At 45.7% G+C, this 16,425-nt stretch overlaps 3 protein-coding genes and 1 long non-coding RNA gene across 6 annotated transcripts in view; 1 reads left to right on the forward strand and 3 right to left on the reverse strand.

Moving 5' to 3' along the window:
* Positions 1-16,374, forward strand: part of LOC310685761 (E3 ISG15--protein ligase HERC5-like) — a 44,562-nt gene extending 28,188 nt beyond the window's left edge. For all 3 annotated transcript variants that reach the window (XM_083458639.1, XM_083458641.1, XM_083458640.1), the window contains exons 17-23: positions 7,525-7,668; positions 9,072-9,238; positions 10,261-10,327; positions 11,059-11,141; positions 12,601-12,784; positions 13,273-13,372; positions 15,532-16,374. In XM_083458639.1, coding sequence (XP_083314765.1) covers positions 7,525-7,668; positions 9,072-9,238; positions 10,261-10,327; positions 11,059-11,141; positions 12,601-12,784; positions 13,273-13,372; positions 15,532-15,746 — 960 coding nt within the window. In that variant the 3' untranslated portion in view covers positions 15,747-16,374. The remainder of the gene's footprint in view (positions 1-7,524; positions 7,669-9,071; positions 9,239-10,260; positions 10,328-11,058; positions 11,142-12,600; positions 12,785-13,272; positions 13,373-15,531) is intronic.
* Positions 1-16,425, reverse strand: part of LOC310686050 — a 317,292-nt gene that overhangs the window by 1,744 nt on the left and 299,123 nt on the right. The window lies entirely within an intron of this gene.
* PIGY (phosphatidylinositol glycan anchor biosynthesis class Y) lies at positions 3,408-3,696 on the reverse strand (the record flags this gene model as incomplete). The annotated part of the gene is made up of 1 exon (XM_083459156.1): positions 3,408-3,696. The coding sequence occupies one exon, from the start codon at positions 3,694-3,696 to the stop codon at positions 3,481-3,483; it is 216 nt and encodes a 71-aa protein (XP_083315282.1). The 3' UTR covers positions 3,408-3,480.
* PYURF (PIGY upstream open reading frame) lies at positions 3,408-5,688 on the reverse strand. The gene is made up of 2 exons (XM_083459147.1): positions 5,383-5,688; positions 3,408-3,881 (listed from the first exon to the last, which is right to left on the reverse strand). The coding sequence occupies exons 1-2, from the start codon at positions 5,598-5,600 to the stop codon at positions 3,740-3,742; spliced, it is 360 nt and encodes a 119-aa protein (XP_083315273.1). The 5' UTR covers positions 5,601-5,688; the 3' UTR covers positions 3,408-3,739.

A 16,425-nucleotide genomic window follows, 5' to 3' on the forward strand; every position in this document is an offset into this window, starting at 1 on the left:
AAGTTTGTTATGACTAGGTCCTCACGAACTGCTGGAAGGGACTTTCCAAGGCAGCCAGTGTCAGAGTTGCCAGGTGTCAAGAGTGTAAACAAGCCAGCTATTGGATTTTAGAGGCTTGTCTTTTAGAGTCAATGCAAGGACTCAAAATGGATGCCAAGAAGGGGGGAGGTTTGCCTTTTCCACCCCTCCTGACCAATGACAATTATTCATCTTGGTCTGTAAAGATGAAGGCCCTGCTGCAGAATCAGAGACTGTTTGAGGTGATTGAGAATCCCATCCCTGCAGCACCAACGCGTGCTTGGGAGTCACAGAATGTGAAGGCTAGGACTGCTATAATTCTGTGCGTCTCAGACTCGCAGCTTGTGCATATACAGCATTTGGAATTTGCGCAAGAGGTTTGGAACGCGCTGCGTACAACGCATCAGAGAGATGCTGGTTCTTCAGCGTTGCTGTATTTTGAGAAGTTGACCAATCTGAGATTAGCGCCTGATGGAGATGTTCAAGCGCACCTGACAGAGATGAAGTATCTGCGTCAACAGATGGTGGAACGCAATTTCCGTCTACAGGAGGAAGTGTTTTGCTTCATGATGATAAACAGCCTGAACCAGACCTACAAGGTTGTTGCCAGTCAGCTTGGTTCGCTACCTGCCGCTCAGCTAACCGCGGAAAGAGTCTGTGCCGTCGTCCTGAACGAACACGACAGACTTGCTGCACTGGAAGTGAAAGACAGAGGGAGGCAAGAACAGAGTTCAAATCTTCCCACTGCTGGTGATGCTGTAGCATTGAGTGCTGTCCGATGCTACAATTGTGGACAGACTGGGCATCTACAGCGGAACTGTAAGAAGCCGCGACAGTCAAAAGGAGCCAGGAACAGCTCTACGAAGCCTGAGGCGTCAAGCAAAAGCCGTACCAAGTGCCAGATGAAACCTGCAAAGGCTATGATGGCGAAAGGAACCACGCCAGATGTTGGGAATGCATTCATAATCGACACGGGCGCCACGAAGCATCTCTGCCCACACAGAGGACTGTTTTCGAAGTTGAAGAAGCAAAGCTTCACTGTGAAACAAGCCAACGGTCAAGAACTGGAAGCGACCGGAATTGGAACTGTGTATCTTGAGAGTCTGAACTTGACTATAAGCGATGTTTACCTGGTTCCAGAACTGAAATTTAGTCTGCTGAGTGCTTCGCAGATTGCAAAGAAGGGACTAAAACTGTACTATGATGCTAAAAGATGCAAGATCTACAAAGATGGAGAACTGTTTCTTACTGCAAAAGAGAAAGATGGACTGTATTTGTTGACTTTTGATCAAAGTGATTACATGAAATGTAATACTTCTGATTCTAACGAATTTTCTCTTGCAGGTCTGACCAACAAAGAGAACACCAAGAAGGTGGCTAAAAAGGTCGACAGAGCTTTTCAGCGGGTGTATGCTGATGTGATTGGTCCCCTAGAACCATCTAGAGGCGGTGCAAAATATTACCTTTTGTGTGTTGATTGTTACACTAATTATTCTTGGGTTTACTTGATGAAGAAACCGCAGGAAACTTTAGAAAAGTTTCAGGAGTTTTGTGACAAGGTTAAAAGTATGCATGATGCTAACATTGATTGTCTTTTCACAGATGACAAGCCAGTTTTTCTTTTACAGGATTTCCAGAGGTTCCTGGATGAGAAAGGGGTAAGACACAAACTTGCTAGTTCCGAAGAAGCATGGAAGAAATGTGTCTGTGTTAGGGTGAACAAAGAATTGCAAAAAGGGATGCATGCGCAATTGCTAAGTTCACACTTACCACATGATTATTGGGCCGAATCTTTAGCGTCCTATCTTCATGTGTGGTTGAGGAAAGTCTCAACAGAGTTGGGATGTTCTCCTTTTGAGAAGCTGTTTAACAGAAAACCTTCTGTTGCCTATTTTAAGGTTTTCGGATCTCATGTGAGAACAGAAACTCCAAGTGGGGTAAAGAATGCCAGAGGCATCTTTGTGGGTTATGAGAAAGGGTCTCTACAGAGTAATTTTGTCTGAATCTGGTCAGGTGATTCTCACAAAATTTCTAGAGAGTGCTCCTGAACAGGAGAGAGTGATTGTTCACACTTTTTCTACAGAGAATTCTGATGATGATGATGAGTTTGATCTTATTGAGTTCAGTGGTACTGATGATGATGACAGCGATAGCTCAGACAGCTCAGTTGTCACAGTCATTGAGAGGAAATCTCAAATAATGACTAGACCCTCAGAAAAGGAGGATGAACCACTAATTAAGCTTAGTACTGGTTCTCCAGAGAGTTCAGAGGCTGAACCAGAAAGCAGAGAAGAGCAGCAGCTCTTACGTAGGTCTGAGAGAGCAACAAAGGGTGTACCACCCAAGAGATATTCAAAGGAGTTTGCTAACCTAGCATATGTTGCTGTTGTAAACGATCAAGGACAGATTGAAGCTGTGTCTGAGTCGGAGACAAAGGCACAACAGAGAGTTGCTAACCAAGGAAATGTGAAGTCACACAACCAGAGAGGTACATTGGTAAAACCAGTGGCGGGTAGTTCCAAGGGTGGAACTGAAACAACAGGGGAATGTTATAAGTATAACAACTGTTTGTTTTCTTCTCTGGATGACGCTTTGCTCGCAGCACGCATTGATACTTTAGGGGGAGGATGTTACCATAAAGCACCAATGCTGCAGCAAGCAAAGGCTCCAGCAGCTCAGTCAGCTGCTTGTGGCTGGAAAGCCAGACAGGATGTTTGTGACTGTTGCCATGGAAACAAAGGGGCAGTCCAATCTGTACTGAGCACCGGATGTTAGCTCAGTGTGTGTGTCATATGACCCGTACTGGAAGTACATGGGTGGAGTTTCTTCTTGCTGTTGTCGAGTGCAGACATGTTTCTCTGTACTGATATGAGGGACAGAAATAAAAGATGTAAATAGTTTTCTGTCTGCTTCTTTCCCCTCTTGGGGGACACCAAAGGGGAGAGATGATGAACGGTGTGTTCCTCTCACACATCTGAGAAGAATCGCCGGGACCTCGCCTGCTTATCAGCAGAGTGGAGACGCGGGGAGGTCGACAGGAATATCTGCCGGTGCCTACGCTGTGGCACATTCCTCTGACCCAGGCAGAATTCCAACACTTTCCCCTGCACCAGGGACCAGAAAGGATGCATGACTGCATCTCCTGTCGCCCCATTCACACAAGCCGACCCCTACAGCAGCTGTCCTCTTGTGCATATGTCAGAAAGGAAATGAAGAATGCATGAGATGCTGTTGACACAAGGCTCGCCTGCCTCGCTCCCTTAACCGCTTCATCGGCTAACTTAGTGTGCAATGTTCTAACAGGCATTTAAACCTTATCCAAGCAAACTTAGCGCACACTGCTCCTAGCTGATCATTTCAGAGCCTTGGGACAAAACATTAGCCGTGGATAAAGAAAGGCAAAACTACATTCTTTATTCAACACCCTCACCCCAAGAGATCCGACGCACTTCCAAGCCTAACCTAGTTGTGGCGGAAGAGTTTAAGGCCCATCCAGGTCCAAAGGTGGAAGAACACATAAACTGGGATCGTAACCGGAAGGAGCAGGCTGTAGAAACACAAGCTGCTTGTGCTAGTGCAGCCCTGGGGAAAGTTTTCGTCCACGCTGGCCGAGTAAAACAGACCCGCCAAAGACAAGAGTGGGATGAGCACGGTCATCGTAGGGAGTGACAGGAACATTCTTCTTCCGCTTGTGCTTGTCTTTACGCCCAAAGATAATCGTCTAGGTCTGCCCAGGCTCCTCTTCCTGCTTCTCTTTGCCAATCATCCTTGCAGCCTGGGGTATCATATTAGGAATGCCATCAGTGATGGGGTAGGCAATACCCAGTTCTTCGTTAATTAGTTCATTGGTGGATTCTTCGTACCTAGTAAATATAAGCAAATACTGCATAGGTCAGACTTACTGCTTTCACTGGTGTAAAGTATATTATTATTATTTACAGAAAGGCAAACTCAAAACCAAAACTAAAAATGAGTAAAAACAAACTAAAATGCTCACCAATTATATATCTATATCTGTATCTATCTATCTAGACAGACAGACAGACATATATATATATATAGATACAGACGTGAGAATGATCCAACACAACTCCATCCCACTAAAATATAACCAGAAAATTAAGGTCCCTAAGCCTGGGTGAATAAAAACATTTTTGCCTGGTGCCTAAAAACAAATAAAGGTAAAGGTAAAGGGACCCCTGACCATTAGGTCCAGTCGCGGATGACTCTGGGCTTGCAGCGCTCATCTTGCTTTATTGGCCGAGGGAGCCGGCGTACAGCTTCTGGGTCATGTGGCCAGCATGACTAAGCCGCTTCTGGCGAACCAGAGCAGCGCACGGAAACTCCGTTTACCTTCCCGCTGGAGCGGTACCTATTTGTCTACTTGTACTTCGTGTTTTTGAACTGCTAGGTGGGCAGGAGCAGGGACCGAGCAACGGGAGCTCACCCCGTTGCAGGGATTCAAACCGCCAACCTTCTGATCGGCAAGTCCTAGGCTCTGTGGTGTAGACCACAGCGCCACCCGCGTCCCTCCTAAAAACAGATAATAATGGCAAATGCTAATACTATAGAAAGAACGCATAATGGGCAACTTATTATTCCGATATGTTATGGTCATCATGTTTGGTAAGCCAGCGGCTTACAATTTCACATCTTATAAGAACATTTTCTGCATTTGCTGAAGGCTCCTCCCCCAACAATATAGGGGGTGGGAGGAGGTTTGCTGCACTTTCAGAAAGATGCAGGTCAGATCAGTTGGGCCTCCCTGTTGCCATGTGCCAACCGAATGTTCTAGAATAGGCATGTGACTGTCACGTGATTTTACACTGCAGAGTTACCTCTCAGGAAACCTTACCCTCCCCTTTACTGATCTTGTCCTACAGGAGTTCCCGAGAAGCTCCTGACCTTAGAAAAACTATTCTCTCTTGGCCTCAGTTCTCCACCTGCAATATGGATATAATGCTGGGCTACCCCTGCAGGGCTGTTGTAAGAACTTGCAGCAAGATGGCGCCTGTGAAACGCTACGTCCTTTCTAAGGTGCCATATCCTAACCGCGCATTGCATTGCAGTGCGCGCGCGCACGTTAACATTTAAGCCAAAGGCGCTCGAGAAATTTATACCAAGAAACCGCTTTTTGCAGAAACCGATGAAGGGCGGCCTACTAAATCTAATAAATAAGAAAGCAATAAAAAGGAGGCGGCGAGGGCAAGTTGGAAGGTGCATTCGGAAAGGGAAAGACGCAAGCAAGCGGAGAAGGGCAGCTGTAGGCGACACGGGTTTAAAATTTAAGCAAGAACGTCTGGAAGCAGAATGACAAAGGCCTTTGCAGAGGTGTAGAAATCAACGCAAAGGCAGCCGGCTAACCTGAGCGGCTTCTTGGACAAGGGGCACGCGAGGATCTCCAGCAGGCCAGGGTCGAAGGGCGGGCGCTGCTGCTGTCCTTGGGCGCCGCCCGCCTTGTCCTCGCTCTCGGCCGCGGAGCACCACGCGCGCCGGGCCGCTGCTCGCGCCGGTGCCGCTCGCGCCGCCTTCCCCCAGCGCGGAAGGCGAATCAGGAGCCGGAGCCCGGGCAAGGCTTGCATGATCTGCAGCTGCGCCCTGACGCTGCGCTTCCGTCTCTGCAGCGCCGAGGCCAGCCAGGAAGGGAATCCGGCTTGGGCAGAATCGTTTCCTGGGTCAGGCGATCGCTGCTTCTGTTGTCATTTAGGGGGAGAGAGGGAGTCGGCGTAGTAGGTTCCTCGTAGTCGATCGCGCGACTGCTAGGTGGTGCTGAAGGACTGCATACGCTGCACAGTACTGTAGTAAGCTGTGGAAACTTTTGTAGAGGGCGCCTTTCAGAGTAAAGCGCTGGGCATTTGTGCATTTACTTGCAAGGAAGCTTCGTTGATTTGGAGTAAGATGCATGCAGGGGATCGTGGCTTCTGCATTTGTGCGTTTACTTGCAAGGAAGCTTCGTTGACTTGCAGGAAGATGTAGGCAGAGGATCGTGGCTGCTGCATTTGTGCGTTTACTTGCAAGGAAGCTTCGTTGACTTGGAGTAAGACGCGCGCAGGGGATCGTGGCTGCAAATCCCAATGCGGGCTTGCTTTTCAGGAAGCCTCTTGGAACCCCCTGGAACTTCTGAGTAAACGTGCATGCATTCGACTGGGGCTCCGCCGCTGCAATCCTGTGCATAAACGTGGCACATCCTAGGCATGTTCCTTCCAAAGTTTGCCCCACTGATTTACGTAAATGGGTCTTTCTCCCAGATGTGCAAGGCATTGCAACCATACTTCAAAATGAATGAAGAGAGGGGGACTTATTATTTCTGGGTAAACAAACCTAGGCTCGGATCCTCAATACCTGAGTAGCTACAGTCAAGGATTGCAGCTTTACATGGGAGCAAGTCCTTCTGATATGAGTGGGGCTTATTCTGAGTAAACCTTTGTACGATCAGATAGCACAATTTATGCAAAATCGATTTAATCCATGGATGGGGAAGTAGTGTCCCTCCAGATGTGGTTGGATCCCAATTCACATCAGCCATAGCTTGCAAGGTCATTGGTTTGGATTATGGGAATTTTTGGAGCCACGCTTTCCGCACCCCTGAAATCAATCAAGCCTCTTCCGATTTCAGCTCGCTTAAGGGGAGTCGCGACAATTTTACTTCTGTGCAGTGCTCTTGCACCCCACTCTGTCACAGGAGGCACAGCTAATTGTTAAAAAAAATGTTTTTACCAAGTTATTTTGCTAAGATGGCTGCAGCCATTCCTGGATTGAGAAAGCTGGACCACCTTTGTCCATGCATTGGTCACCTCAAAGTTTGGTTACTCTGCAAGATGCTCTATGCAGCTGCCCTTGAGGTTGGTTTGAAGGCCACAGCTGCTGCGGAACATGGGGGCTATGATGGCTGTGCAGGCAGATGACTGCCATTGTATAACACCTTGCTTACAGGATTTGTTCAGGCTGCCAGGTGAAGTTCAGGGATGTTCACCCAAACGCAGAAGGCCCTGTACAGGTCAGGACCAGATTATGTACGCAAACCTTATCCCTTGCATGCCCAGTAGGCCACTGCAGTCTGTGGGGGAGCTTCTCTTGCAATTCCAAAGCTGTCAGTAGCCCATGCTTCCAGTGTTTCTGCCCTGAGATACAACAGATGCCCACTTTCTGCACTTCCCAGAATTGTAGAGTTGGAAGAAGAAATTGAATAATTTTTGCCCCAGTGAGCTTTCTCAGCTGGATGAATGGGTTTCTGCAATGGATGTCTACTATGTATGTTTTTTAAATGCTGTTTTCTGTGTTTTAGTGGGGTTTTTTAAACTGGTTTATTGCATCTTGTACATTGCCTTGAGAGGTATATGTGTGAGTGTAAGACGATAAATAAAAGAGGATCTAATTGTGATGGACCACATAAACTGTTAGTGCTACTTGAATTCGACAAAGAAACACTGCCCTCATTCAGTCTTTGTCAGAGAACCACTCCTACAAATTGCATATAAATAGTTTTCTGGCTCTGCCCCCCTCCAGGTACGTTTTGTAGATGAACCAGGGATTGATGAAGGTGGGCCATCCCAGGAGTTCTTCACCATCATCAGTAGGGACCTTTGTGCTCCAGAAGAACAGATATTCAGGCACTTCGAAGAATCACATCTGATTTGGTTCTCCCACAAGGTATGTATGGTTGCATTTCCATGATGTGCTTAATTTATGTTGCGTCCCCAACATAGAGTTTTTCTGCAGGATCAGATCTCAAGGCCCATCGGTTCCAGAACTGTGTTTCCAACAACGGCTATGCAGATGCCTCTGGGGCCTCACGAGTAGGGCTTGAAGGCAATAGCCATTCCTTGTTTTTTGTTCCTACATCTGGTACTTACAGATATACTTCCCCTGTCAGCGGAGCTTCCATTTAGCTAACATAGATAATAGCCTTTGAGAGATGTAAAGGGACCCCTGACCATTAGGCCCAGTCGTGACCAACTCTGGGGTTGCGCGCTCATCTCGCTTTACTGGCCGAGGGAGCCGGCGTACAGCTTCCGGGTCATGTGGCCAGCATGACTAAGCTGCTTCTGGCAAACCAGAGCAGCGCACGGAAACGCCGTTTACCTTCCCGCTGGAGCGGTACCTATTTATCTACTTGCACTTTGACGTGCTTTCGAACTGCTAGGTTGACAGGAGCAGGGACCGAGCAACGGGAGCTCACCCCGTCGCGGGGATTCGAACCGCCGACCTTCTGATCGGCAAGTCCTAAGCTCTGTGGTTTAACCCACAGCGCCCCCCGCGTCCCTTGAGAGATGTACCCCTCCTGAATTTGCTACCACTTTTCAGGCCATCACATGGCGGAAAGAATAATGCTTCTCTTATACTGCAATTGGCTTCCTAAGTCTATCTTTCTTTTCTGAACTGCAGTTTATCACCTAGCTCAGGGGCCAGCAAACTTTTTCAGCAGGGGGCCAGTCCACTGTCCCTCAGAACTTTGGGGGGGATGGAAGGACTATATTTTGGAGGGGGTGGGAAATGAACGAATTCCTATGCCCGGCAAATAACCCAGAGATGCAATTTAAATAAAATCACACATTCTACTCATGTAAAAACACCAGGCAGGCCCCACAAATAACCCAGAGATGCATTTTAAACAAAAGGACACGTTCTACTCATGTAAAAACACTCTGATTCCTCGACCATCCGCCGGCCAGATTGAGAAGGCAATTAGGCTGGATTCTCCCCCCGGCTCCTAGTTTGCCTACTCATGACCTAGCCTGTATTACCATATGTCATTGTCAAATGAGGGCATACGGGAAGGAATTGTCTCTGCACAGGATCCAGATTTCAGAGCACCAGTGTTGCGCACAGATCCAGATATTATGAGCCCAGCTGCTTCCATAGCTACTTCTCAGTGGCATCTAGTTCCAGGGATGCAAGTCAAGTCTCATCAGCCTCAACCATTGGCCATGTTAGATGGGGCTGATGAGATTCAGAGCCCCCACACCATCGGGGGGGGGGGATATAGGTTCTACATCTCTGACCTAATCTGCATTTTCCAATATATGCACATATATATATTTTTTTCAAATTAGGTACCAGCGCAGGAAGACATATATTTTCTAATCGGGAAGCTGTTTGGGATAGCTCTCTATAATATGAAGATAGCTGCTTTCCCTTTTCCCCTTGCTCTGTTCAAGAAGATGGCAAACATTCAGCCAACTCTGGAAGATTTAAAAGAGCTCTCTCCTGTGGTAGGAAGGTATGGAATATTCTGCATGTCCATGTGAAATCGCATTGTGAAGAAGTACCCTTCCTTGTTTCATTACCAGAATTGCAGGGTTTACTCTGGGGTGACTAACCTGTGTTCCTTCAGAGGTAGTTGGACTCCAGCCCAGCCAGCATGACCAGTGGCCAGGACTGGCCATTCGCATCAGGAGGAACACGGGTTAATCACTCTTGGGTTAGATAGACCTTATACAGTGGTACCTCGGGATGCGAACGGCATCCATTCCGGAGCTCCGTTCGCATCCTGAATATAACGTAAGATGCAACAGCACGTGCGCGGGTCGCGTTTAGCCGCTTCCGCACTTGCGCATGACGTCATTTTGACTGCGCATGCGTGAGCGGCGAAACCCGGAAGTACAGTGGTGCCTCGCAAGACGAAAAGAATCCATTCTGTGATTCTCTTCGTCTAGCGGTTTTTTCGTCTTGCGAAGTAAGCCCATTGAAGGATTAGCACTATTAGCGGCTTTTAGCGGCTCATCTGCTGATCGGATCAGCTGATAAGCGGCTTAGCGGCTTAGAAAAAGGGGGGGGGAACCAGCAGGAACTTGCAAGACATTGTCTTGTGAAGCAAGCCCATTGGAAATTCGTTTTGCGAAGCACCTCCAAAACGGAAAACTCTTTCGTCTAGCGAGTTTTCCGTCTTGCGAGGCATTCGTCTTGCGGGGCACCATTGTAACGCGCTCTGTTACTTCCGGGTCGCCGTGGAGCGCAACCTGAACGTGCTCAACCTGAAGCGTATTTATCCCAAGATATGACTGTATGTTGAAATCCTTTTTGCATAGTGGGGCATAGACTACAACTACAGTTTTAAACTCGCTTATTTGGAGAGCTGCAATCCAAACCCCATTTCCTTTGGAGGGTAAATTCAGTAGGATGTTTGAAGCGGCATGGTTAGGACTGTGCTAAAAATTCCCTTCAAATCAGTTGGAGTAAATGTCAGCAAATACATTTAGGATTGGAACCATTCTATTTCCCCTTTTCTCTTTTACCCATTAGTAATCTTCAGGCAGTCTTGGATGAAGATTATGAAGATGTCATTGAAAACATGATGTTGGATTTCACAGTAAGAGATGTTGATAATCTAACAATCCCTCCCTATGTTTCTCCCATGCACATGCGAGCAAGCACATTTCCTTTTTTGTGGCTGAACGGAAAATTTTTTCATCCATTAACAACAACAACAAAATCAACCCTACTTTCCCGCTCTGAAACATACAAACCATGCAATAAACGTTACAAATCATAACAGTAAAAATACCTGTAATCTAACGGTACTAAAACAGAACGATAGAACACTTTTTATGAACCCAACTTTACAGGATAAAGGTTGCGGGTGTCAATTAAAAGCTCGGATCACTAGAACATTGGGAGTCTATAGTGGGGTGAAGGAGCATTTTGCTATTGAGTGTCATAATTTATTGGGGGCTGTACCTGAGCCAAAAGTTGGATGGCTACCCCATTTCCTCTATTTCTCCTACCCCCTTTTCTATCTCTTGTCACCCCCTTTCCCTTTACGAGATTAGCCCAAGGGTTGCATGTTGCCACATCTTCTGCCTAAAAGACAATAACAATGGTTATGCTTGGGCATGGAATTCCAGAATGAGGGTGCCACCACAAACAAAGCCCTCCTTTCATTTGCCCCCTCTCAGAAGGTGACCTTCATTCCCAGGCAACCCAGTGCAGGAGAAGGCAGTCCTACAAACTACTTACATGCCTTTACACAGCATCCAGCCTTCAAAATAAAAGAACGGAATGGCTTAACGACACGTGTTTGTTTGTTGCATCCCTTTTTAGATAACAGAAGAACATGATGGATCCATAGTTGATTTTGAATTGAAAGAAAATGGTGCTAACATTCTGGTTACCAAGTGCAACAGGCAAGATTTGTTAAGTCTTCTCCACCCCACCCTGTTTTTAATCAGTTATATTTGGACAGAACTATATGTTGCCATGAAAGCTCTGGGTTCTCAATCCTGTATTTCCCTTATAATGCTAATGGAGGGTTATCTGGAGGTGGCCAGAATGAATCTGGGGGTGTGTGGGTGGGTTCTTCATTGATCCCCCACCCCGAAAATGCTCCTGCTGGAATGTTTCCTTCCACCCCTCCAAAATCACTAGTGAGACTGGCTGTGCTGGGGGATTTGCAGGGGAGAATTGGCAAGCTCGGGACTGGTTAAGCACCCCTCTTTCCTTTCCACCAATGCTCCCCTGTAACTGGAAACCAGACATTTGTCGATGCCAAAACACAATACAAGAACATAAATGCTCTTAGATACCTTTCAGGGGTCAAAGCTTTGTTTCAGCAAAGTCAGTGGCTAACTCGGATCTTTGGTTGGGCGAGGGGGGAAAGCAACCACGTTTAGTCCTGGGGTTTAAATCACCTTTCTGCTAAAGATGCTAGGTAATGCTGTCGTGAGATTTTGCTATCCTCTGTGGCCCCTTTGAGCTTGAAAAGCTCCAGAGATGGTACCTGGTACCTTTGCCAGAGGGGAAAAAGCATAGGTCAAGGTCCTAGGGCCATACATATGGCAAAACATAATAATCATGGATGTTGGATGTTGAATCATATGGGTGATACACATGCATGCTTATCGTAACCCACTGCTACAAATTGTCCATGGTTTCACTGGCTCCAGGATGGCTGCTGGAGGAGAAAAGGCTGAGGAAGCCATGAGCAAATCTTAGATGGAAACTTTTCAAGACTTTCAAACTTCACACATGTTTTTAGGGGAAGGGGGCATGGAGACCTGGAACGCCCCCATCTGACATTCCAAGAAACTGGTGACATGGTTGTAGCAATAATAATACTTAGCAGTTATATAATTTTTTTCAGATGCCTACCCCAACTCACATAAATTGCCTTCTGTATTCTTGGCAACAACCCTCTAAACTCGGGTTCAGTATAATCTCCTCTGATTTATGGGAAGCTGAGAGGGTGGTTTCCCCGAAGACGCCCAGTAATTTAACAGCAAAGGCACAGTTCAAACCAGGGACTTTCCAATTCCCAGCTCAGTCTCTTCGGCTGCTGTTCTGTGCCAGCTTATCTGAGCTTGGCACCATTGAATTCAATGGGACTTAGTTCTGAGTAGACATGCTTAGGTTTGAGCTGAGAGCTGATCTCACCAGATAGTATGGGCACAGTTGCTTTCTGCAGACTCCCTAAATATACTCTCTTCAAAAGTTAAGAACTCAAGTTACATTGTTTATCTGTTTCATGAACTGGCGAGAGTTTATTTCGATACTTTTACATCTGTATGTATAGACCACTTTGGGTCCTTCACAGAAAATCAGGCTATAAATATAGTAAATAAATGAACCGCGTTAATCTGTTGCCAGGAAAGAATACGTTGATGCTTACGTGAACTACATGTTCAGTACTTCAGTAGAAAAGCAGTTTGGGGACTTCGTGCGTGGATTTAAAACAGGCTGCCCAAATGAAATTTGGAAAATATTTCTTCCTGCTGAGCTCCGTGTTGTTCTCCTTGGACATACAGAATATGACTGGGAACAGCTAGAAAAGGTAAAACATAAATTTACCCAGGGCTCAATTGACTACTGGATGAAATATGCTATAGGAAAGGGATTGGGATGCCCTGACACTGTTATGATTTGTTTTTGTGGTTCTGCATAATTTTATTTATGTACATTGTTTAGAGGTATTAATTATTTTACTGAAATTGTGGAATTTTTTATTCTTAGTAGTTGTAGTAGTAGTATTGTCCAATTGTGAATGTAGAATTTGTATTGTATTGTATTGTATCAATTAATTTGGCTGGGATTTAGAAACAGCTTAAGAGATTTCGGGTCAAATATGAAGAAATATATAAAGTGACTAAATATTTAAAAAGGCAAAATAAAGGGAATGTGTGGAGCAGCCCTCAGATTCCCTGCACAAAGTCATAAGGGGGACTGAAATATCTCGTGGAATTATGTTGGGCAACAAATGTTGATTTATGTAAAGAGATACTGAAGGATTAACTGCAGGGCTATTTTTATTTCCTATGACAGAATGCGAAGTACCATGGTTATGAAAGGTCGGATGAAACAATTGAGGATTTTTGGGCTGTGTTTCATGCTCTTCCTGAAGAAAAGAAGAAGAATTTCCTCTGTAATAACGTATTTCTTTTAAAAAGTCAAAATGAATCATTTGTTTGATATTAGAATAGGAGAAAATGATGCCAATATATTTCACATCTGGCAAATACTGCACCAGATTTGGTTTCATATAGTACATGGGTCTAAAAAAAAAGCCTGGGACACAATTTTTCGCGGCCCATTAGTGGCTGTGGTGGCTCATTTGCCAGATGTAATAATGTGTTTAGCGTTAACTCTGGAAATGTGTACTCGATTCTGTCCAAACTAAGTCTCCTGTTGTATATTTTGCACTAGGAGGCTTAGTTTGATCAGAATCAATACAGGCAACTCCTCATTTATGTGGAGGTTACATTCCGAGGCACAGCGGATCTGTGAAATCACGTACAGTGGTACCTTGGGTTACATACGCTTCAGGTTACATACGCGTCAGGTTATAGACTCCGTTAGCCCAGAAATATTGCTTCAGGTTAAGAACTTTTCTTCAGGATGAGAACAGAAATTGTGCTCCGGCGGCACGGCAGCAGCAGGAGGCCCCATTAGCTAAAGTGGTGCTTCAGGTTAAGAACAGTTTCAGGTTAAGTACGGACCTCTGGAACAAATTAAGCACTTTTACAGAGGTACCACTGTATACTGTATTTGAAACACCCTTGAAAAAGCCTGAAAATGTCTTGTTCTGCCCTCATTCCACCCCTTTTTTTGTGTGATTTTTGGGGTCACTTTCAGGTTTGGCACGATGCATGTGTGTGCAGTTGCGCACATATTGAACATGCGTAAATGGGGTGTTGTCTGTATACACTTCGTTGTTGTTGTTGTTTTTTTAAAAAAATCCAAATAATTTTTATTGGTTTTCATTTAAATACAAGAACAATGTATAAATAGAGTAACTTGTCCAGGGGAACATTCTTGCTAAGTTTCATACGCAGTACACAAGCAATATGTTTGTTTAGGCCTTGTCAATTCAAGTATCCTCTCCACAGAGAGTGTTGTGAGTGGAATAAAAGTCTTTTCTGTCTCATTTATAAAGGAAAAGAATGGAAGCCAAGTCTTGCCAAAAGTGGCCAGTCTTTGAAGTGCCTTTAATTACTCTTCTGTGGCAAGTAAGGTGTTCCAATAGGGACACATTCCAAATATTCCTTACTCAGATTTCAACAGGGATTTCTATAGGTTATTTCCAGTATTGGGCTATTGTTAGTCTGCATAGACTTGAAAGCCAGACATCACTCAGCCCTAACACACATCATTTGTAATATATTGCCAGGTCAAAAATTATGAAACCAGTATCATAATAAGGACTTCAAAGCGGTTTGGGACGATATATCAATATATCGCCCAGCCCTAATGGACATCCTGGATTCTCACCTGCCAGCTAACCCACAGAAATAGACAGGAAAAAGAAGCTGCTGAATTACAACTTATTACCCAACTTAAAACCATATTCGATTCTCATCTCATTATACATGATAAAGCATTTTTCGCCATCTCACCCCTTGCTTTTTTCTGTAAGACCAATTGCAATCGTTAACAGTCGTCACCAGGTTTACCACACCTGTCAGCCAATCACCCATTCCTACCACCTTTCTGAGTAATACCCTTCCCCACCCTCTCACTATATATAAAGGTCTGGTGACTTCCATTTCAGTGTATCTGAAGAAGTGTGCATGCACACGAAAGCTCATACCAAGAAAAAACTTAGTTGGTCTCTGGTGGCACTGTGGGTTAAACCACAGAGCCTAGGACTTGCTGATCAGAAGGTCTGTGGTTCAAATCCCCATGATGGAGTGAGCTCCCGTTGCTCCGATCCCTGCTCCTGCCAACCTAGCAGTTCAAAAGCACGTCATAGTGCAAGTAGATAAATAGGTACTGCTCCAGCGGGAAGGTAAACGGCATTTCCGTGCACTGCTCTGGTTCGCCAGAAGCGGCTTAGTCATGCTGGCCACATGACCTGGAAGCTGTACGCCGGCTCCCTCAGCCAATAAAGCAAGATGAGCGCTGGCTGCAACCCCAGAGTCGGCCACGACTGGACCTAACGGTCAGGGGCCCCTTTACCTTTAAGGTGCCACTGGACAATTTTTTTTCATTTTTTATATATATTTCCACAGGGTTGGGTCATCATCATTATTTGCTAAGATGCGTTCTGGCTATGTGTTGTTTAATTTCTACCATCTCTTCCAGCTTTTCTCACAGGGACCGACTGCTTCCCAGCTCAAGGAATGGAACGATTCACAGTCACTATTGCGGATTTGAGAAAAGAAGATCCAGACCTGTGGTACCCTGAGGCCTCCACTTGCTACCGAGTCTTGCATCTTCCTAGATACAGCAACAGGGATGTTCTCCAGAATATGCTCCTCATCGCTCTAGAGAACTATGAAAAATTTGGCCTCTCTTAAAAAGCCTGGGTGTAATTTCGCTGTCCTCTGCACCCCACCTCGAAACTGCTGTCGTTTCCCACAATTTGCTTAAGCAGCTCTTTCCATACAAGAGATATAGGTCACTGAAACAGTCCAGCAGAGTGTATGGTTTAGTTTTTATTAAGTTTATGAATCGCTCCCCACAGCCAATGGAAGTCTGTGTTGAAAATGTATTGGCACCAGGGAGAGCATTCCATATTTTGGGGTGTGGGGTGGGGTGTCAGCACATGAAAGGCCTGTTTCCTTGTTGTCACCCTTTGAACGTCTCTTGTAGGGAGCATCTAGAGAAGGGCATCAAAAGTTGACGGGTCCAGTATGGGGAGAGGTGGTTATATAAGTATTGGGCTCCTCAGCCACAGAAGGGCTTGGAGGTCAGAAGCCGCCCTTTGAATTGGGCTTGGAGACAAATTGGTAGGCATTGGAGATGGACCAGAACCCAAGTTGCATTTCCACCCAGCTCACTGGGTGACCTTGAGCCAGTCACTCTATTTGTCTCCTGACCGACCTCACAGGGTTGTGGTGAGGATAAAAGCTGAAGGGGGCCATGTTCACTGCCCTGTGATCCTTGAAAAAGTTATAAATAAATTATATTTTCATGCAAGTCGAAGATGCACTCTGAGTCTGCTTTTATCTGGAAGGCAGTGGAATGTATTGGCTT

Source organism: Podarcis liolepis, assembly GCF_965112155.1.
Source record: "Podarcis liolepis genome assembly, chromosome: 9".
Taxonomy (NCBI): domain Eukaryota; kingdom Metazoa; phylum Chordata; class Lepidosauria; order Squamata; family Lacertidae; genus Podarcis; species Podarcis liolepis.

Coding starts and splice junctions, on each gene's coding strand:
- PYURF (XM_083459147.1), bottom strand. CDS start 5,600: ATGCAAGCCTTGCCCGGGCTCCGGCTCCTGATTCGCCTTCCGCGCTGG. Junction 3,882..5,382: donor TTGTCCAAGAAGCCGCTCAG/GTTAGCCGGCTG, acceptor TATATTTACTAG/GTACGAAGAATCCACCAATG.